Genomic DNA, 22,826 nt, shown 5'->3' with positions numbered 1-22,826 from the left:
ACCAACCTCTTCGTTTATTTGTTCCGTTGCTCTTTCATCCCCGGTTTTGCCTTCCTGACCTTTCAGCCCAATACTTGTGCTTGAATCCAACAATTTTCACCCATTCTCCTTCCAAGTGTTCCCTCTACTCCCCCACATCCCACAGTGTTCTCACAGTCTGGTGCTGTGTTCCAGCTGTTATAATAGCCTTGACTCTCATATATGTATATATATATATAAAGAAAATGAGTAAACCAGAGTACAAACCTTTTATTAGGAACCCATGCCGGAGAAATTGATCGAAGCTTGAGAAAATGCCTCCCAACAGAACATGACCAACATTTACAACATCCCTGCCACCTGCATGAAGCAAATGACCAGGTGTACCCCTCCTATATCCATTAATGCATGAAATCTATGCCTTCCTTGTATCACTTTATAAGCTTTCAAGAAACACCCGGCATAAAATTAGCAAAGCCGAAAAATTATGAACATACTGTTGGTTTATCTATGATTATGCTTAATGCACTTTTTAATAATAATGTGCCATGTCCAACAAGGCAGTTACAGCACCGTTTATGTTCGTGAGTTGCTTCCTTTTGTGCATTCAGAAGACCAGCTCGGGTTCAATGTCGTCTGCAAAGAAAAGAAGATGGAGGAATTAAACAGCAATGATAGAACCCTTAACTCTGGACTGAAATTGATGCATTGAAGACCAAAATTATAGATTCTTCTTCTTCTTCGTTTGTATGCAACACAAGGCTGCGGGGTAGCATAATTGACTGAGGGCGTGGCTGCAATGCCCTCTGTAGGTTAGGGCTGGAAATTGTCATTTGGCCAGGGTGCCGGCGATAGCTCGCCTACTCTTCGCAAAGGGCACCGTGGGATCTTTGACGCCCACCAACGAACGCTCACTGGCAGGGCGCCGGTTTAACGTCCATCCGAGGGGACGGAACACACATTGCCTGTGAAACACCGGGATGGCAGTTTATAGCTGGGTCTGGATTCAAACCTAGGCTGGACAGCTTCGAGGTGAGTGTGCGTACCTGTCGGCCACTCTGCCAGCACATGACTATAGATGGCCAAGAACAACACAAAATGACATCTTTTGTGTTCATTGCACTTCTGAGAAAAATGTTTTAAAGCTGATACTGATCTTTGTTCAATGGTAGTTGAATTGGAATCTCAACAATGGACTCCTCTATGTTATAAGTTGTGTTGAGTGGTATAACCTGTGCAACTTTTCAGGGGCTCAATTGTAAACGAGTCATCATTTTGTGAGCCAGCCTGTATAATTAGGCCCACTGTACCATGTGATGGCATCAGCCTGAAGGAGTCAATTGGTACAAGGGCACTGGGAAGGAGTAAGACAACATTCAGGTTTTAATACGGCAAAAAGATAGATTGACAGTGTTTTGAAATCTCTAACTTCTCGGCCAATCTACCCACTCACCAGGAAGCAAACCGAAGCAGCTGCCCCACTCTTGGAGTGAGATGGACCGATCACCATCATTGTCACACCCCTTGAAGAATGGTGTGGTGCAGTGTTCCATGGGAACAAGGGGTGCTCGCAAAGGTGACAGCTCCGAATGAGTCAGGTACCTGAAATGGACCATGCTCCAGTTTGTGTGCCATGCCATGTACAACCCAATGTGCCGTTAGCCCAATTACATTGCCAGGTTTTGATTCCCAAGGAATGCCTGGAAAACGATATCATTGTTTAACATGCATAGATAACACTGTTCACAAAAGCATGTACAATAGCCCATTGAACCCATGATCAATATTGCTAATGTCTAAAGATTTCCTTCAGAAACAGGTTTTCCTTCCTGAGTGTTTGCTTCTGTGTCCATCTTGTCCACCCCATGCGTCCTCCCATTCCCCTCGTCCAGGGATGGATTAAGGGTGCCTTTGGACACGAGCGGTAACACGAGTTCTGTCACTCAAGCTTTTGGGTCTCACTATCCGCCATGATCTTTCCTGGGAAAACCACATTTCAAATCTGGCCTCCAAAGCCAGTCGCCGACTGGGCATCCTCCGTCGTGCGAAGACCTTCCTTGGCACACCTGAGCTCCTCACCACATACAAGGCTTTCATCCGCAGCTCAATGGAATACTGCTCCCCCCTCTGGGCTGGTGCTCCTGCCTCACACCTAGCTCGTCTTCACGCTGTTGAAACCAAAGCGTTCAGAATCATTGGAATCTCCCGCGATGAAGCTGATTGTGAGGGTCTTTCACTCACTCACCGCAGGCAGGTTGGTGGTCTTTCTGCCTTCTACCGACTCCTCTCCGGCCCTGCTCCCTGAGCTCTCTCTGTGCTCTGTCCCCCAAATATTTCTACAGGTCGCACAAGATCTGCCTGCAACCCTCTGATGGTTAAACTGCCAAAATCAAGACTCTCTGCTCACCTTCACTCTTTCATTCCCCTTTTCTCCCGCCTCTGGAACAAACTCCCCCACTCCCTTCAATCCTACTCCTCCCTCCAGGTCTTTAAAACAGCTGTTCACCACCATTTCTTATCTTCCCCCATCCAAAACCTTGATCTTTTCTACCCCCGCTAATTCACCCCAGATCCACTTTTTGGAAATACCAACCTCTTTCCTGGACGTCCTAGCAGTGCCCATGTGTTTTTTTAACCTCTCCCAACTCCCTCCCCCCCCCCCCCTTCCCATGCCTCCTCCCCCCAAGCCCTCTCCCTCCCTCAGATTTCCCGATGTCCCTGCTCTCGATATTGTCTCCCGCTCCCTTTATCATATGTTTAATGTGTCTGTTTGTCTTTTTGTGATCAATGTTAGCTCTTACACGAGCCTCGATCTTGTATACAAAAAAACAAACCCCAACCCTTCCCATCCCATAGTAATAGACCAATGAGATAGGTCACAGTGCACTACGTTAATTATGCACAATGTCAGTCAGGTCAGGGCTTCATCTCAGGATATGTTATTGTCGGTATTATGACGATGCTTATTTATTTAATATTTCAGGGTGTTTAAATAAAAAAATGAAACCCTGTGCAAACAATAAACAACAACACTTTAATTAACTAGAAAGGCTCTCGGTAGAGCACATACCTCCGCCAGGCTGAACAGGTCATGTTTTGTATCCACTGATAGGCCGGATCAGGATTTGGACCTGAAACAAAATCTAATTGGCTTCTTCTCGTCACCAAACCAACCCATCCACCAAGTTTATTCATAACTCGTCCATAACCTTTTGAGATATCCTGCTCTGTATCGCTTTTTGCCCAATCTCTCAATGGTGAAGAATCACTTAGAAATTAAATAATTCTCATATCCAAATCCATATTCAGATCTTCACCAAAATCGAATCGATTCGTCCTTGTCACATACCCAACCTGTTCACAACGTTTCGTCCAAATCCGTCCATAGCTTTTTGAGATATCCTGCTTACAGACAGACAGACAAACGGGTGAAAACAACCTCAATACACTTTTAGTGCCAGAGGTACCAAAATCGACAATGGCGTCAATTTAAAACAGGACAGCGCAATTTATTTGTAAAACTATCAATTGTCATTTGCATTGTGAACACAATATTGTCCATTTTGTTCTTGAACATCATCCTTGATAGGTCTTAGTTTCGAGAAGGATCAGTCACACTCACCACCACGATTCGTTAGCATCATCGACAGATATATCCAAAGATCTATTTCAATGTTAGGAAATGTTTGGGTGAGGGTGTGCACATTTAGGAATTGGTACATTCTCAGCTCTGCTGACTTGTGTGAGGTTTGAAGCTCTGTAGAAGATTCCAATAAGGTCGAAAACTGGATAAATTCACTTTAAATCTCGGTTCCAGGTCATTGGTATAGGAGTGAGCAACTCATTGGTACTCCGTCATTGCACTCATCCCTTATTAGTCCCCTACCGGTGTACACCGGAGGGGACTATAGGTTTGCACTCCGTCCCTCCGTCTGTCCGTCTGTCCGTCTGTCCGTCTGTCAGTCAGTCCGTCACGCAAAGAACAGCTTTCCGGACCTTTTTGTCCTAAACTCTTAATGCTAATGATTTCAAACTTGGTACATGGTTTCCTCATGATAAGTTACAGATCAAGTTCGAACTTCACGACGTTTCGATCATTTTTGACAAAGTTATGGCACTTTGAACTTTGGTAATTTCCCCAACAGTTTTCCGGACTATAATTTGGAGTGCGGTAAGTCAAAGCTGTTAATATTCCTTGTTTTAACTCCAATTTACATTCTGTTTCCACTTTTAGTGGAAATGGTCTGTGCAACCATTCATAAACTTTATTTGGTGCAAATTGGATAATTTTTAGCCGAGTTACCTCAGACCGTGAGTTGGTAATTATATAATTCACACATAGTGCAATACGTGCAGGCCGCTCCATGGAGCGACCTTGCGGGCTTATTTTAACTCCGATTTACATTCTTTTTCCCCTTTTACTGAGAAGTAGTGGTCTGTGCAACCATTCATGAACTTTATTGACAAAGTTATGGCACTTTGAACTTTGGTAATTTCCCCAACAGTTTTCCGGATGACAGACTGCCGGTAGGGGACATGTATTGCAGCGCAATACTCAGAATGCTTGTTTGTTCAGGTCTCCCTCAATTTTGTCCCTCAACCGTGCTGTGGTTGAGTTTACCCATCTCTCTTTCCTGTTCCTTTTGTTCTGTCACATCCTGATCCATTCTGTGTTCTACCTCCTCCACGAGCCTCGACTTTGTATACAATAATAATAATAATAATAATAATAATAATACCACACAACCAACCACACCTGTTCATGGGGTGTACATCAAGCTGGGCAAATTGCCAGTGAATTGGGTAGATGTACATGCGGTAGTTTTTCTTAAAGTCCCTTGCAAGCAGGTCCACGTTGTGAATTCCATTTTTGAGTCGCTTCTCATCCTCGAAAATTTTCTTCACCTGCAGACCAAGTAAAGGAGTTTAGGTGAGGGAGCCGATGAGTGTGGATTTTTGCCCCCCACCCCCAATCCTCAACCTCCCCCTTCCAAATCTGTCTCATTTCCCACCCCTCCCCTCTCCCCGCTCCTCACCCTCTTCCCGCTCATAAAAGCAAATGGGCATTCCCACATCAAAACAGCAAAATATTTAATGCTTTTTATTCATTCCCACATCAAAACAGGAGAATATTTAATGCTTTTTATTCATTCCGACATCAAAAAAGCAGAATATTTAACGCTTTTTATTCATTCCCACATATAAACAGCAGAATATTTAATGCTTTTTATTCATTCCCACATATAAACAGCAGAATATTTAATGCTTTTTATTCATTCCCACATATAAACAGCAGAATATTTAATGCTTTTTATTCATTCCCACATCAAAAAAGCAGAATATTTAATGCTTTTTATTCATTCCCACATATAAACAGCAGAATATTTAATGCTTTTTATTCATTCCCACATCAAAACGGAAAACTTATAGATAGGGCATGGTTATTGTGAATATGACAGCTCCGAAGATGTCTGATTTCGCGTAGCAGTAAGCACCAACATGGCGGCTGTACGGTAGTATCAAAATTGTGGCCCAAAACTAATGGGTGGAGCTTGGACAGTCACAAACACAGACACACGGCTAGTTTTATGGTGTAGATTGCAAGAAGACAATGGACAAATCCACACAAAAGTACGGTATATTAAATACTATCAGGGGTACCTAAATGAATGGGTGTCACGGATCATTTAATATTATCTTAACTTTGCTACCAAGGCTTAGGCACTATCGAGATATTTATAAAATCCTAATTCTTTACGAATATATATATATATTGCCTAAAACACTCCCCAGCAATCACTGATGAACCTCTATTTGGCCATCTCTAAGACAAAATGGCGACACACACACACACACACACACACACACACACACACACACACACACACACACACACACACACACACCCCTACCTTAGAGTATAGATGAATCTAGAATCCCAGAATCATGAGCCATGTGCTCAGATTGGACCACCAAAAAGGACTTCAAAACGACAAATAACATTTTGTACCTTATGCTTTTGCTTGTCGTTGAGGAAGCTTGCACCGTCCTGGTCCAGCTCGTACATCTGAACGAGCACATTCTTGAGCCAGTCGCGCATGCGCAGTGGAAACTCAGCCATCTCCTTTTGCAAGCACTCGGAAATTTCTATAATGCACAGCACACTCACTCGTTGTAAAACACGCCACTCACAATGACACCTTAAAAAGACGAGTTAAACTACAAAGCATCCTCCATATCCTCAACCGAGACAACCCTTACAAAAATGTATCTGATACATCAAATCCACGTGGTATTGATAAAGCGTGATGGGTCAATGGCCTCTTCCTGTGTCAACTTTCCTTGTGTACATCTTGAGATCTCATAAGATTCTCATCAGATTTTTATCAGATCTCATGAGAAATCATAGGACATTTTTGTAAGGGGGCTTGACAGATGCCGCACCCACCCAAGATAACATCAATCCATTTGAAGGATACTGATGGGAGTGGCAATGGAATTCTAACAGGTCATGTTCGGACAAACTTCTTTGCACACAACTTGAAGTTTAGACTTTAGACTTAGCATTGTTTTCTCTACGTCCTAACATTCCATTGCCATAGCTTTTGAAGGGATGTCTGTCTGAATAGTCTGCAGCCTTGGGATTTTGGGATTTTGAAGGAAGGGAGTACAGAGTGGAAAAGTAAACAATATACTCCAACTCTGGATCTTCAAGTTTTAAGCACCGTGTTTTTGGCATTGAAAAAATATAGGGAAATAAATCAACAATTTCAGATGTGAACAACGAAAAGAAGATTAAAAGGAACAAAGGGTTTTTACTTTTGCATGGTCCAAAGTAGTCCAGATGAAGCCTGCGACCTTTCTTTGTACCGTCCAAGGAACACTTGTGTGCAAAGAGGTGGCAAGATGAGTCGTACGTGTGATTGTCGGTCCCACAAACCTACCCAAAAGAGATTAGAACGCCATTGATACGAAGATGTGCACATTTATTGATACATATGCGCATTGGAATGAAGACGTGAAACATCCACACGAGTTGGTGGCAAATGCATGATATTTGATGTCGATGTCCTCATGGAGGCTGCTGGCCTGCCAGGAGATCTCAGAGGTAGCGCGCTCACCTTTGAACAGTCTCGCCTGGGTTTTGATATCCCACCCGACTATAAAACTGTCGCCCTGGTGCTTCGCAGACTGGATGTTGCATCAATGAATGTGCCATCCTTTGGAGGAACACCGGGCTGAGATCCCTCGTGCCAGCATTGGCTGATGGATGTTAAAAACCTCACATGGTCTTTTTCATGGCCACTGAGTACCGGTACCCTGGCCAAACTCCAAATTCTTATCCTAATGTTATGATGGTGTGAGTCATCGCTTTCGCCAAATCTCTTCCCTTCATTGCTGTGCTTACTAAGCATTCATTGTGCGTTGAGCGATGGCCCTCATGTGCAAAGGCAACAAAGTCGCTTCTCAACGAGGAGAAAAAGACATAAAATGTCACAGCCCCCATGGTTTTAGCAATTTTGCTGTTCGGTGATAAAGGCCGCCAGTTGTCCATCTTTGGTAGGATTGCGAAACAAAATATTCTGCATATGTATACTCTCGTGTATTGTCCTTGTGCCACAAACTTGGTCCATGCATGTCCGAGAAATGGTTGGGGACATGTTTAAGTAACATAATGGCCGCCAGTCGGCCATCTTTGATCTGAACTCAAAAATAAATGATACGCATATGTAACCCACCATTCATTATCCGTGTGCCAAGTTTCAACAAGATCGGTAAATTAATTTCCGAGAAATGGTTGAAGACGTGTTCAATACCGCATTTTTTTTTAATTTTTACAATTAAAATGACTGCTAGTCTACCAGTCGGCCATCTTTGATCAGATCGCAAAATAAAGTGAGGCACACATGAATTGCTATTATGTACCGTAAAATGGGGGTGAATAGGGACAGCAAAGTGAATAGGGACACGAACTGAAAAAAAGTTCGGAAACTTTTTTCGCTGAAAATTGATAACCATACTGATTTGTTGATATTTGGGTTGACAGTGTTCTCTTGTTTTTTTAAAAAGCAACTTATAGTCCCTATTAACGCCATATATGGGTTAAATAGGAATAAATAGGATTTTTATGGCTGTCCCTATTCACCCCGTTTTACGGGTGAATAGGGACAGTCACTAATACAAAAAAATAATAATCAAGAAACAATCCGGAGTTTCCAACTTATTGCTCAATTGATAGCTCAGATGGATGCACATACTATGCACCCATAATATAAACCATGGTGCCAATGAAAAAAAATATGGGATAAAAAGTTTCCCCAAACTGTCCCTATTTCTTGATTATTATTTTTTGGTATTAGTGACTGTCCCTATTCACCTGTAAAACGGGGTGAATAGGGACAGCCATAAAAATCCTATTTATTCCTATTTACCCCATATATGGGGTTAATAGGGACTATAAGCTGCTTTTTAAAAAAACAAGAGAACACTGTCAACCCAAATATCAACAAATCAGTATGGTTATCAATTTTCAGCGAAAAAAGTTTCCGAACTTTTTTCAGTTTGTGTCCCTATTCACCTTGCTGTCCCTATTCCCCCCATTTACGGTACCTTGTTTTTCTGTTTGTGTCCCTATTCACCTTGCTGTCCATATTCACCCCATTTTACGGTACCTTGTTTTTCAGTTTGTGTCCCTATTCACCTTGCTGTCCCTATTCACCCCTTTTTACGGTACCTTGTTTTTCTGTTTGAGTCCCTATTCACCTTGCTGTCCATATTCACCCCATTTTACGGTACCTTGTTTTTCTGTTTATGTCCCTATTCACCTTGCTGTCCATATTCACCCCATTTTACGGTACCTTGTTTTTCAGTTTGAGTCCCTATTCACCTTGCTGTCCATATTCACCCCATTTTACGGTACCTTGTTTTTCTGTTTGTGTCCCTATTCACCTTGCTGTCCATATTCACCCCATTTTACGGTACCTTGTTTTTCAGTTTGTGTCCCTATTCACCTTGCTGTCCCTATTCACCCCTTTTTACGGTACCTTGTTTTTCTGTTTGAGTCCCTATTCACCTTGCTGTCCATATTCACCCCATTTTACGCTACCTTGTTTTTCAGTTTGTGTCCCTATTCACCTTGCTGTCCCTATTCACCCCTTTTTACGGTACCTTGTTTTTCTGTTTGTGTCCCTATTCACCTTGCTGTCCCTATTCACCCCATTTTACGGTACCTTGTTTTTCAGTTTGAGTCCCTATTCACCTTGCTGTCCCTATTCACCCCATTTTACGGTACCTTGTTTTTCTGTTTGTGTCCCTATTCACCTTGCTGTCCCTATTCACCCCTTTTTACGGTACCTTGTTTTTCTGTTTGAGTCCCTATTCACCTTGCTGTCCATATTCACCCCATTTTACGGTACTGTAGCGGTTACCGCTGGATGTACATAATCGCCTTGCACCGGCCAGAACACGGCCAGACGCGCCTCTCCCGGGCATGCCCGGACTCACTGTTCCCGGGCACGCCCGAACCTCCCGGGCACGCCCGGTCTCGTCTTTCCCGGGCATGCCCGCTCTCGCCTTTCCAGGGCTCGCCCAGAGCGTCCGGGCATGCCCGCTATCGCCTTTCCAGGGCTCGCCCAGAGCGTCCGGGCATGCCCGCTATCGCCTTTCCAGGGCTCGCCCAGAGCGTCCGGGCATGCCCGCTATCGCCTTTCCAGGGCTCGCCCAGAGCGTCCGGGTATGCCCGCTATCGCCTTTCCAGTGCTCGCCCAGAGCGCCCGGGCACGCCCAGCCTCGACTTGCCAGGCCGCAGCCAAACACGCCCGGGCAGGTCCAGACTCGCCTTTCCAAGGCTCGCCCTTGATACCCGGGCATGCCCGGTATTGCTTTTGCCGGGCAAACTTCCCGACATAAATGTGTATATATATTGTTGCCCGAAAAACGGGCTTGTCAGAATACCTGAGCTGTTTTGTTTCAATAAAGCAACTCGGACGAATTCCGTCTTTGGTCGCGTCAATTCTTTCGACTCGCGTTGGAGCGCAGTTCCTTCATTGGTGACCTACCGACATGGATACGGCAGTGACGCTTAAACTGCCTACCTTCTGGGAGGCTCACGCGGCTGTTTGGTTCGCCCAGGCGGACTCCCAGTTCGCCCTGCGAGGCATCACCGCGGACGACACCCGCTTCCACCATGTTGTGGCGGCGCTCGGTTCCGCCACCGCGGCCCGCGCCTTGAGCCTCCTCCAGCACCCGCCGGCTGCTGACAAATACGACGCGCTGAAGACGCTCCTCCTCGGCGCTTTCGCCCTCTCACCGGCAGCACGCGCACGGCGCCTGCTTGACCTGCCCGAGCTCGGCGACACGCGCCCGTCCGAGCGCATGGACTATATGCTCTCGTTGCTCGGCGAGCACTCTCCGGCATTCCTGTTCCGGGAGCTGTTCCTCCGTCAGCTGCCTAACCCGGTACGCCTCGCCCTGGCTGGCACGTTGATCACGGATTCCCGCGCCCTCGCCAGGGAAGCCGATAAGATCTCCTCGGCGGGCCAGCACATCGGCGCGGTTACCTGGAGCCCGCCGCCGTCCGAGGCGACGCCCGAGCGCCCTGCGCGGTTGGAGGCCGAACTGCCGGTGCAACTGGCGGCTGCCACGCCGCACCGCCCGCTTCCGACACGACGGCCGGGGCCTCCACCTGACCGGGCGTGGTGTTATTACCACGCCAGGTTCGGACACAAGGCTCGGACGTGCCGGCCCCCGTGCACTTTCGGCAGGTCGGGAAACGGCCGGGCCGGCGTTCATTCCCAGCCATGAGCGCCGGCCACTCGGGCAACTTGCTGTTTATTCGGGACAAAGCGTCTGGACGGCGTTTCCTGTGCGACACCGGCGCCCAACTGAGCGTCATACCTGCCTCCGAGCAGGACAGGCTGGACGCAGTTTGCGGCCCCTCTTTGGTCGCTGCTAATGGCTCGGTCATACGCACTTTCGGCCCACGCGTCGTCACCCTCTGCTTCGGCAGCCAGCGCTTTCAATGGACTTTTGTTACCGCCAGCGTCCCCGTGGCTTTGCTGGGCGCCGACTTCCTCTGCGCGCACGGGCTGCTGGTCGACGTCAAACGACGTCGCCTTGTCCACGCCGAGACCTTCAGCTCCCTGGCGTGCACAATGAGCAGCTCCGCGCCGACCGAACTGGCGTGCGCCCTCCCGGCAACGAACGAGTTCGCTCGCCTGCTCGTGGAATTCCCGGCCCTCACGCGGCCGACGTTTTCGGCCGTCGCGGTGCGGCACGGGATCGAGCACCACATACCCACTACGGGCCCGCCGGTCTACGCCAGGGCCCGCCGCCTCGACCCAGCCAAGCTCGCCGTGGCAAAGGCCGAATTCGACGCGTTGGAGCACCCCGGCATCGTGCGGCGCTCCGATAGCGCGTGGGCCTCGCCACTGCACATCGTGCCAAAGCCGGGGGGTGGATGGCGCCCGTGTGGCGACTACCGCCGTCTCAATGACGCTACCACCCCCGACAGGTACCCGATCCCGCATATTCAGGACTTTTCCGCCCGTTTGGCGGGACGGGTCATCTTTTCGAAAATTGACCTGATACGGGGCTACCACCAGGTACCTGTCCGGGCGGCCGACGTCCCGAAGACGGCCGTCATCATGCCGTTCGGCCTGTTCGAATTTTTGCGGATGCCGTTTGGCCTCAAGAACGCGGCCCAGGCGTTCCAGCGCTTGATGGACGGCGTGCTGCGCGACCTGCCGTTTCTTTTCGTCTATCTGGACGACATCCTCGTCGCCAGCACGTCCCGCGCCGAGCACCTCCTCCACCTCCGAACACTGTTCGGTCGCCTCAGCGAGCACGGCTTAATTGTCAACCCGGTCAAATGCCACTTCGGCGCGACGACCGTTGACTTTTTGGGCCACCGCATCACCAAGACCGGGGCCGTGCCGCTGCCGACCAAGGTCGAGGCCATCACCACGTTCCCGCGTCCCCGTTCCATCAAGGCCCTCCAAGAGTTCCTCGGCATGGTGAATTTTTATCACCGATTCGTGCCCCGCGCTGCTCAGCTCATGCGGCCCCTTTACGAGGCCCTCCGGGGCAAGCCGGCCAAGCATGACATTGTTTGGTCCGCGGCCATGGACGCGGCCTTCGCCAGTGTCAAACGGGCCCTCGCCGACGCAACGCTGCTGGCTCACCCGGTGCTCAACGCGCCCATCGCCCTCACTACGGACGCCTCCAACTACGCGGTGGGCGCCGTCCATGAGCAATGGGTGGACGGGGTTTGGCAGCCACTCGCTTTTTTCAGCCGGCAACTCCGGCCGAACGAGTTAAACTACAGCACGTTCGACCGCGAGCTGCTCGGGCTATTCCTGGCCGTTCGCCATTTCCGACACCTCCTGGAGGGCCGCCCGTTCACGGCTTTCGTCGACCACAAGCCGTTGGTCTACGCAATGGCTAAGGTCACGGAGCCGTGGTCGGCCCGCCAGCACCGCCACCTCTCCGCCGTGTCGGAGTTCACCACGGACATCCAGCACGTCGCCGGCAAAGACAACGCCGTGGCCGACTGCCTTTCGCGGGCCAGCGCGAACGCGGTCCACCTCGGCGTGGACTTCACGCTCATGGCGGCCGACCAGACCACCGACGCCTCGGTGCAGGCACTCCGCGTGGCGGACACGGGCCTCCGCCTGGCCGACATCCCCTTCGCGGGCACCGTCCTGCTCTGCGACGTCTCCCAGGGCCAGCCTCGCCCCATCGTGCCTGTTTCCTGGCAGCGCCGCATCTTCGCCTCCATCCACGGCCTTTCTCACCCGGGCCGGAAAGCTTCTCAGAAGCTGGTGTCGGCGCGTTTCGTCTGGCACGGCCTTCGACGAAACATCCGCGACTGGGCAAACGCCTGCACGGCCTGCCAGCGAGCCAAGGTCCACCGCCACACCCAGGCCCCGCTGGCACCTTTCGCCGTGCCTGAACGGCGTTTCGACCACGTCCACGTGGACCTGGTGGGTCCCCTGCCCCCCTCGCGGGGGTTCACCCACCTGCTCACCATGGTGGACAGGACCACCAGGTGGCCGGAGGCCGTGCCCCTCACCTCCACCACCACCGCCGACGTGGCGCAGGCGTTCATCGCCACCTGGGTCGCGCGCTTCGGCGCACCAGCGGACATCTCGTCCGACCGCGGCCCACAGTTCACGTCTGAGCTTTGGGGCGCGGTCGCCCGTTCGTTGGGGGTCACGCTGCACCGCACCACGGCCTACCACCCCCAAGCCAATGGGTTGTGCGAGCGGTTTCACCGCTCCATGAAGGCCGCACTCATGGCCGGCCTTCAGGACGACGGTTGGGCCGACCGGCTGCCGTGGGTCCTTTTGGGCCTTCGCACGGCCCCCAAGGAAGACCTCCAGGCGTCCGCCGCCGAGCTCGTCTACGGCCAGCCACTCCGCGTCCCGGGCGAATTCGTGCCTGACGCTACCAGTCCCTGGTCCGCCGCTCGCCAGCGCTCGGACCTCCAGGAGGCCGCCCGACGATTTGCCCCCGTGCCGACGTCCCGCCACGGTGGCCCCCAGTCCTACGTCCCCCCGGCGCTTCGCACAGCGGAGTACGTCTTTGTGCGTCATGACGCGCACCGGGGGCCACTCCGGCCGCCGTACGACGGGCCCTTCCGGGTCCTGCGACGGGGCGACAAGTCTTTCATCGTCGACTTCGGCGGCCGGCCGGACCGGATTTCTGTGGACCGCCTCAAACCGGCGCACATGGACGTCGACCGACCACCACGGTTGGCCCTTCCTCCGCGGCGAGGCCGCCCCCCGTCCACAGTTCCCCCCGCTCGACCACCCACCACCACGTCAGACCCCTCCCCACGACCCTCCAGGGGTCGCTTCGGCCGGGTCATCCGGACCCCCCTTAAATTGACCCTGCCGGTGCAGGTCGATTCTGGAGGGGCGTGTGTAGCGGTTACCGCTGGATGTACATAATCGCCTTGCACCGGCCAGAACACGGCCAGACGCGCCTCTCCCGGGCATGCCCGGACTCACTGTTCCCGGGCACGCCCGAACCTCCCGGGCACGCCCGGTCTCGTCTTTCCCGGGCATGCCCACTCTCGCCTTTCCAGGGCTCGCCCAGAGCGTCCGGGCATGCCCGCTATCACCTTTCCAGGGCTCGCCCAGAGCGTCCGGGCATGCCCGCTATCGCCTTTCCAGGGCTCGCCCAGAGCGTCCGGGCATGCCCGCTATCGCCTTTCCAGGGCTCGCCCAGAGCGTCCGGGCATGCCCGCTATCGCCTTTCCAGTGCTCGCCCAGAGCGCCCGGGCACGCCCAGCCTCGACTTGCCAGGCCGCAGCCAAACACGCCCGGGCAGGTCCAGACTCGCCTTTCCAAGGCTCGCCCTTGATACCCGGGCATGCCCGGTATTGCTTTTGCCGGGCAAACTTCCCGACATAAATGTGTATATATATTGTTGCCCGAAAAACGGGCTTGTCAGAATACCTGAGCTGTTTTGTTTCAATAAAGCAACTCGGACGAATTCCGTCTTTGGTCGCGTCAATTCTTTCGACTCGCGTTGGAGCGCAGTTCCTTCAGTACCTTGTTTTTCTGTTTGAGTCCCTATTCACCTTGCTGTCCATATTCACCCCATTTTACGGTACCTTGTTTTTCAGTTTGTGTCCCTATTCACCTTGCTGTCCATATTCACCCCATTTTACGGTACCTTGTTTTTCAGTTTGAGTCCCTATTCACCTTGCTGTCCCTATTCACCCCTTTTTACGGTACCTTGTTTTTCTGTTTGTGTCCCTATTCACCTTGCTGTCCATATTCATTATTCACCCCATTTTACGGTACCTTGTTTTTCTGTTTGTGTCCCTATTGACCTTGCTGTCCATATTCACCCCATTTTACGGTACCTTGTTTTTCAGTTTGTGTCCCTATTCACCTTGCTGTCCCTATTCACCCCATTTTACGGTACCTTGTTTTTCTGTTTGTGTCCCTATTCACCTTGCTGTCCCTATTCACCCCTTTTTACGGTACCTTGTTTTTCTGTTTGTGTCCCTATTCACCTTGCTGTCCATATTCACCCCATTTTACGGTACCTTGTTTTTCTGTTTGTGTCCCTATTCACCTTGCTGTCCCTATTCACCCCATTTTACGGTACCTTGTTTTTCTGTTTGTGTCCCTATTCACCTTGCTGTCCCTATTCACCCCTTTTTACGGTACCTTGTTTTTCAGTTTGTGTCCCTATTCACCTTGCTGTCCCTATTCACCCCTTTTTACGGTACCTTGTTTTTCTGTTTGTGTCCCTATGCACCTTGCTGTCCCTATTCACCCCATTTTACGGTACCTTGTTTTTCAGTTTGTGTCCCTATTCACCTTGCTGTCCCTATTCACCCCTTTTTACGGTACCTTGTTTTTCTGTTTGTGTCCCTATTCACCTTGCTGTCCCTATTCACCCCATTTTACGGTACCTTGTTTTTCTGTTTGTGTCCCTATTCACCTTGCTGTCCCTATTCACCCCATTTTACGGTACCTTGTTTTTAAGTTTGTGTCGCTATTCACCTTGCTGTCCCTATTCACCCCATTTTACGGTACCTTGTTTTTCTGTTTGTGTCCCTATTCACCTTGCTGTCCCTATTCACCCCATTTTACGGTACCTTGTTTTTCACTTTGTGTCCCTATTCACCCCTTTTCACGGTACTGTGTTTGTGGCAAGTTTTAACAAAATCGGACCATGCATGTTCCAGAAATGCTTTGGGACATGTTTAAGTAACAAAATAGCCGCCAGTCAGCCATGTTGGATCTGATCTCGAAAGAAAATGACGTGCAGATGTAAGTCATCATTCTTTATCTGTTTGTCAACTTTTAACAAGATCAGTAAATGCATGTCTGAGAAATGGTTGAGTGTGTGTTCAACATCGGGTTCTTTACAACTAAAATGGCCGCCAGTCAGCCATCTTTGATCGCATCGAGAAACAAAATGATATGCACATGGATACCATCATGTATTGTATTTGTGCCAAGTATGAACAAAATTGGTCCATACATCTCTGACATATGGTTGGGGAAGCACGCACGCACAGACAGACAGACAGACAGACAGACGGACGAGACCCAATCCATAAGTCCCCGTTTCGGACTCCAAGTCCAACGGTGGCTAATAATGATGCAACCAACAAGCTTGCCTCAGCTCTAAACTGTCATCCCGGTGTTTCACAGGTCGGGTGATTCATCAATGCGTGTGCCATCCGTCGGATGGACATTAAACTGGGAATCCCATCTGCTGACAATCGCGAAGAGTAGGCGAGCTATCACCGGCACCCTGAGTAAATTCAAAATTCCTGCCCCAACTACTGCTGGGAAGGCAATGGCAAACCACCCAGTATAAGCGTTTCAGCAACATCGACTCCCTGTAACGGAGCCGTATAGCACATCAGAGTCAGGAAGGTTGCTCCATACCTTGTCGTAGACACCATCAGAGGGTGAGCAGCTTTCGGAATCTTGGCACACACACACGGGTGAGGAGTCTGTGCTGAGCTCGCATACCCGACCTCGTTTGCAGCGATGACGTTCGCACGGATCTGCTCCTGGAATACGATTTGTCATGACAGGGGGTGAATTGAGATGGAGTAGAAACAAGTACCAGAAGAATATTGAGGTGACGTAACAAACTGTCATGAGTAAGATGGAATCTCAACTGTGCATTTCAGTCATCAGTGCTGCCACTTCCTCCGAGGTGTAATCAAAATCTTCAATGTCCTCCTCCAGAGCTTCAGCATCTTTCACCTGAAACCAAAAAGTGCTCCGTGAACATATGTACATGCAGTGTTCCAGGTGGACACCAATAAATTGGAATTCTTAGTCTATTTCTGGCCCTGTGCACTTGATTATGTTGAGGTGCCCTAAAGATCAAGGAGGCTTACATCAAGTTTGTCACTCTCAAAAGAGTACTCCTTGGTATCCTCTTCATCCTGTCGGAAAAGGAAGAATAACAATAATTTGCACGAAGAAATTCAACCAAAAGAAAAGACCATTTGGCCCCATCATCCCCAAATCGCTTTACAATAGCATGCATTTCATAGTCACAAAAAACCTTTTATTAACTTATCTCCTTATTGGTGCTTTTGCATCTGTACTTGTCTGACAGGATGGTGCAAAGGTCACGCACTTATGCCTGAGCCGTCTAACCTGAGTTTGACGCTAGGCCCAACTATAAACTTGCCACCCTCGTGTCTTGCAGGCAGGGCGTGGCGAGGCATCCATGTATGTGGCCAAATGGACGATGAACTGGGAATCTCATCTGGTAACTTCAGTTGGTGACCTTAAAGACCCCACGGTTTCATTGATGAAGAGTAGGTGAAAGTTATCGCCAGCACAATGAACAAATCTCGAATTCCTGCCTTATCCAACTACAATCGAATGCCAGGCCTCGACAGCCGGGTCTTTGAAAGACTTGGGCCTACCACGTTCCCTGGCCGATAAGAAGGTGGGAATAATTGGGACTATTAAAGAAGTAGAAGGAAATGTCATGGTCTTTGATTGTCTGTGCGTCCTTCCCATCACCATTTTTATTTTCTATTCTTTCAGTCTCAATTGGCCTAGCTGACAACCACTTCCCAGAAGGTTTGGGACTGTAGCGATGTCTTTGTTATTAGCTTCATGTTTTGGACCGGCCAAAATCTATTATTATAACAAGCATTACGCCTAGGTCCCCCATCGGTGAAGTGATGTGAGTTGACAAAGTGGAAGACGCAAGGCGGCCATCTTGGATTTTGACGTGGCGACCCAATTTTCAATAGTGTTCTTCCATATGACTAGATACACCCACACACTAGATTAGAAGTTGGTACTTCGCTTATTTTCCAAGATATTCCGCTCACAAGGTTCAGATATACATGGCGGCGGCCATCTTGGATATTGACGTGGCGACCCAATTTTCAATAGAGTTCTTCCTTATGCATAGATACACCCACACACCAGATTAGAAGTTTGTAGTTCGTTTATTTTTCAAGATATTTCGCTCACAAGGTTCAGACATATATATGGTGGCGGCCATCTTGGATTTTGACGTGGCGACCCAATTTTCAATAGCGTTCTCCCTTATGCGTAGATACACCTAGAGTCCCTGTATAAAGAGAGTTGCGCCATGCGCTGACCCGAGATTTCTGGTCACGTGATTTCGTGGCGCCATTTTGTGTCTAACTTCACCGTGCGTGAACGTCAGCTTGGTACGGGAATGTTGTTTATTGCCAAACAAAATGACTGGTTGTTCTGCTTTTGGTTGTTCAAACCAATCTGGGAAATATAAGATGTATAGATTTCCAAGTGATAAAGTCAGAAGACAAATTTGGGAAGCGAAAGTCAGACGAAAGAGCTGGAAAGCGATCGACTCCTCGAGACTCTGCCAGGTAGGCCCACGCCGCTTGATGATCGATGTTCAAAAGCAATTCTATCTGCTCGTTTTTTTTTTGGTTGTCTGTCCGTTGAAAACCCTTTTAAAGGGAAGTGATTTGTGTTTGTTTATAATCTTCAAGGAGCTGACCAAAAATGCATTTCCGTGGGAAGAACCCTGCTCAATTTTTTTCGGGTAGTCCTAGCGGCATATTGTCATTGATTGATGAAATGTCCCGGTACAGTGACATTGCCTGGTCTGCGGTTGGGTAGTCTGCGGGCAATGTCACTGTACTTTTTCAGAGGGAATTAATTTTGATTTTATAGGGGTGGGAAACCCATGGTCCGTTTTGTTTTCAGTTGTCTGTCCGTCCATTCAAAACTTATTCCGAGGCAAGTTATTTTTTTGGTTTAAAATCTTTAGCCTAATCGGCAATCATAAAAGCAATTTTAGGGGGGGACCTGCTCAATTTTTTTGCGGGTTGTGCAGCCATCCATACGTCCAAAATTTGACGAGTTATTGTTTGCTTTGTACAGTGCTCATGCGTCTTGTGGCATATTTGCTCAAATATTTCCCACCCCGGGATTTATGGCCAAATTGTAGTGATGGAAGATTTTGCACATTGGACAATCCCTATATATTTAACCTGGTGACAGCTATCGTTCCCAAAACATACAATATTTCTAGGTGATTAATGCAGTAAAACAGGTGTATTTGTGTACCCACATTTAAAACTGGCTCAACTTTCAAAAGCTGTTATCCCTGTTTGATACAGATACCTCAAATTATCCTGATACCTCAAAAGTAAGACAAACCAATGCAGAGAACGACAGCATTGGTTTGTCTTACTTATAATGTTAGCTCTTATATGCAGTGTTGGCTTGTAATATGCATTGCCATACCACTTTTAATATCACCACACAGCTCTTTTTCACAGCAATAGCTGAGTTTTTGACAAAACAAATATCACCTGTATGTAATAATAAGACTAAATATGTGTAGTAAATTTTTTTTTAGCAGGTTTAGAATATATCACCCCATATCGCGAATGTACATGTATATCTAATCCGACACACTTAGACACAAAATGGCGTCCAAATTTGAGTTGACACAACTCTCTATATACAGGGACTCTAGATACACCCACACACTAGATTAGAAGTTGGTACTTCGCTTATTTTTCAAGATATTCCACTCACAAGGTTCATAATAATAATAATAATACATTTATTTTATATAGCGCTTTTCAAGAAGCCCAAAGGCGCTTTGACAGAGTACAAAAAAACAAGTGCAAAAAGACAAAAATCAAAAGGTAAATAATCAAAGCAAAAGGAAGGAGAAGGAGAAGAGATAGTCAGGGGTTAAATGCTGTGGGTTAAATGTTGAATGCAGTGTTGAACAGGTGGGTCTTGAGTGATGTTCAGACATACAGTGGTGAGTGAGTGACAGTGAGATTTTACTCGAGGTTCAGACATACATGGCGGTGGCCATCTTGGATATTGACGTGGTTACCCAATTTTCAATAGCGTTCTTCCTTATGCCTAGATACACCCACACACTAGATTAGAAGTTGGTACTTCGCTTATTTTTCAAGATATTCCGCTCACAAGGTTCAGACATACATGGCGGTGGCCATCTTGGATATTGACGTGGTGACCCAATTTTCAATAGCGTTCTCCCTTATGTGTAGATACACTCACACACCAGATTAGAAGTTAGTAGTTCGTTTATTTTTCAACATATTTCGCTCACAAGGTTCAGACATACATGGCGTCAGACATACATGGCGGCGGCCATCTTGGATTTTGAGGTGGGTTGCACCCACACACCAAATTCGAATGTGGTCCTTCGCTTATGCACGCACGCACGTATGCACACACGCCCGCACACACGCATGGACGGACGGACACATGGACGGATGGGAAAACCATAGTCCCCCTTTCGCTCCGCGGTGCGATGGGGGACAATAATACGCTTGTTCGCCTGTCCCTGTGTAATGCTCCTTTCCACCCATTGGTTGGACAGCTGGCCTGACTCCACCCACAATTCTAACCTGAAAAATCATACGGCCGCCATGTTGGTGCTTTGCAAAGTCACGGACATATTTGGAGCTGCCAGAATTCACAATCGCCCTCAATATAAGTTTTCTGTTCAGTGTAAAACAAGAATCATCAAATACTGAAAGGTTTGAGCCAATAGCCGTCACAGGCTTTGTGATGCCCTGCTAGTATATTAAGAATACTAGTGGGGTCACCCGTGGGAATCTCACGGGCATGGAGGTGTATCGTTGCGATCGGTGCAGCCGTTTTTGCGGTACCCGGGACAATAACGTTAGACGGGAGTCCAAACCTGAAAATGCTGGAGACCAAAGCTGAAATTGGAAAAACAATATGGCCTATTTTACTCGAGGGTATCCCAGGATTACCCACCCAAAATATCGTTGCGATCGGTTCAGCTGTTTTTGCGGTACCTGGGAACGGACGGACGAACGGACATTTGGTGAATTATCGTAAGACTAGCAGAAGTACCCGGCATTGCCGGGCGGGGGAGGGGAGGGGAGGGGAAGAGGAGGGGAGGGGAGGGGAGGGGGGGAGGGGAGAAGAGGGGGGGGGAGGGGAGAAGAGGGGGGGGGAGGGGAGAATAGGGGGAGGGGAGGGGAGGGGGAGGGGGAGGGAGGAGGGAAGGGGAGGGCCAGTCAACAATGACGTTGCAGTTCTCATGGTCGGAGAGCAGCACAACAATCGCGACATCGTCCTGAATCTTCGCAACAGCACGAAGCGGATTTGGAGACTCACCGATCCTGTGACGCCCTCCAGTACCGGCGTTGCTGGGTGGGGGAAGGGAGACCCGTACATTCCCAACCCGTACATTCGCCCTCTCGACTCAAGCTCACTCGGACAAAAGCCTCGCACAAATTACACCATGAAGGCCCAATGGGCATGTCTATGCCACAAATCAAGTACGTGAGTGAGTCGGGCGCACTGAATTGAAAATATATAGAACGCTCATACTCCGTGAAAAGTGAAGCCAACTGGCGGCGGGGATGGAACATCACGTGATCGCTCTGAGCGAATCAGCGAGCTGCTCTGCCACCGGTCAGAATCCGTGTATAATATTCCTCGCTGAAAAAAAAATCTATGTGAAACATGCTACTATCTATGCTAAATCATGCTAAATCATGCTAAATGCTAATCATGCTAAAATCTATGCTACTTGCTGTGAGTTTATGGTGGCAAGGAACATCACGTGATCGCGTCACGAACATCATTCGTGATCACGTCATCACGTGATCGTGATAGTCATCAATGAGCGCGAATGAGCGAATCAGCGCGCTGCTCTGCCACTGGTTCAGATTCCGTGTATAATATTCCTCGCTGAAAAAAAATCTATGTGAAACATGCTACTATCTATGCTAAATCATGCTAAATCATGCTAAATGCTAATCATGCTAAAATCTATGCTACTTGCTGTGAGTTTATGGCGGCAAGGAACATCACGTGATCGCTCTGAGCGAATCAGCGCGCTGCTCTGCCACCGATTCAGATTCCGTGTATAATATTCCTCGCTGAAAAAAAATCTATGTGAAACATGCTACTATCTATGGTAAATCATGCTAAATCATGCTAAATGCTAATCATGCTAACATCTATGCTACTTGCTGTGAGTTTATGGCGGCAAGGAACATCACGTGATCGCTCTGAGCGAATCAGCGTGCTGCTCTGCCACCGATTCAGATTCCGTGTATAATATTCCTTGCTGAAAAAAAATATGGATCTAATGAAGAAAGAAAAAAAAACCTATGTGGTGTGAATGTCAATGTTCCTCGCTGAAATGTGAAAAAACGCAATCGCTTTTCGCTCAGAATTACGTGCGAACGCGAAACTGTGAGTTTATGGTGGCAAGGAACATCACGTGATCACTCTGAGCGAATCAGCGCGCTGCTCTGCCACCGGTCAGATTCCGGGGATAATATTCCTCACTGAAATGCGCTGAGGTAAAAATATGGTAAAAAAATATTATGAAATAATTTTTTTTAGGTCCGCCATGTTCTTCCCAGGCTCAATGGCCATGTCTATGCCAAATATCAAGCACGTGAGCCTCTCCGTTTAGGAGTCTATCGGTAACATTACACACACACACACACACACACACACACACACACACACACACACACACACACACACACACACACACACATACACACACACACACACACAAACTGTGTTTTATATATATAGATGCATGTACCGTAATTGATGTGAAAGTACTCGATGTCTCGTGGTACTAATTTTTCTTTGTCGTACATGCGATTTGTGTACAAGCTTCTCCATGAAACTTGTCAATGTAAAATAAAAAGTGTGATCAGAAGTTTTTTGGACGGTGTATAAGCAACTTTACATTCACTCAGTTAGTTTACCCCATTATCGTCATTGCACACAGAAATGTCCATGAGAAATACACAAAATGACAAAAGTACTTTGCTCTTCCTTTGT

General features: G+C 48.5%; 1 protein-coding gene across 1 annotated transcript in view; it reads right to left on the bottom strand.

The window, feature by feature from the left end:
- Positions 1 to 234: 234 nt before the first annotated feature.
- The window catches only part of SPARC (secreted protein acidic and cysteine rich), a 55,082-nt gene continuing 32,490 nt past the window's right edge, over positions 235 to 22,826 (bottom strand). Inside the window, exons 4-11 of the mRNA XM_068113911.2 lie at positions 16,865 to 16,912; positions 16,640 to 16,727; positions 16,401 to 16,528; positions 6,799 to 6,919; positions 5,990 to 6,126; positions 4,736 to 4,884; positions 1,433 to 1,581; positions 235 to 615 (exon numbers count right to left, since the gene is read on the bottom strand). Coding sequence (XP_067970012.2) covers positions 587 to 615; positions 1,433 to 1,581; positions 4,736 to 4,884; positions 5,990 to 6,126; positions 6,799 to 6,919; positions 16,401 to 16,528; positions 16,640 to 16,727; positions 16,865 to 16,912 — 849 coding nt within the window. The 3' untranslated portion in view covers positions 235 to 586. The remainder of the gene's footprint in view (positions 616 to 1,432; positions 1,582 to 4,735; positions 4,885 to 5,989; positions 6,127 to 6,798; positions 6,920 to 16,400; positions 16,529 to 16,639; positions 16,728 to 16,864; positions 16,913 to 22,826) is intronic.

This window comes from Myxine glutinosa, chromosome 4 (genome assembly GCF_964187855.1).
Source record: "Myxine glutinosa chromosome 4, kmMyxGlut1.1, whole genome shotgun sequence".
In the NCBI taxonomy this organism is placed as follows: domain Eukaryota; kingdom Metazoa; phylum Chordata; class Myxini; order Myxiniformes; family Myxinidae; genus Myxine; species Myxine glutinosa.
Note: the sequence above shows the minus strand (reverse complement) of the source record. Positions and strands in the feature narration are given on the sequence as shown.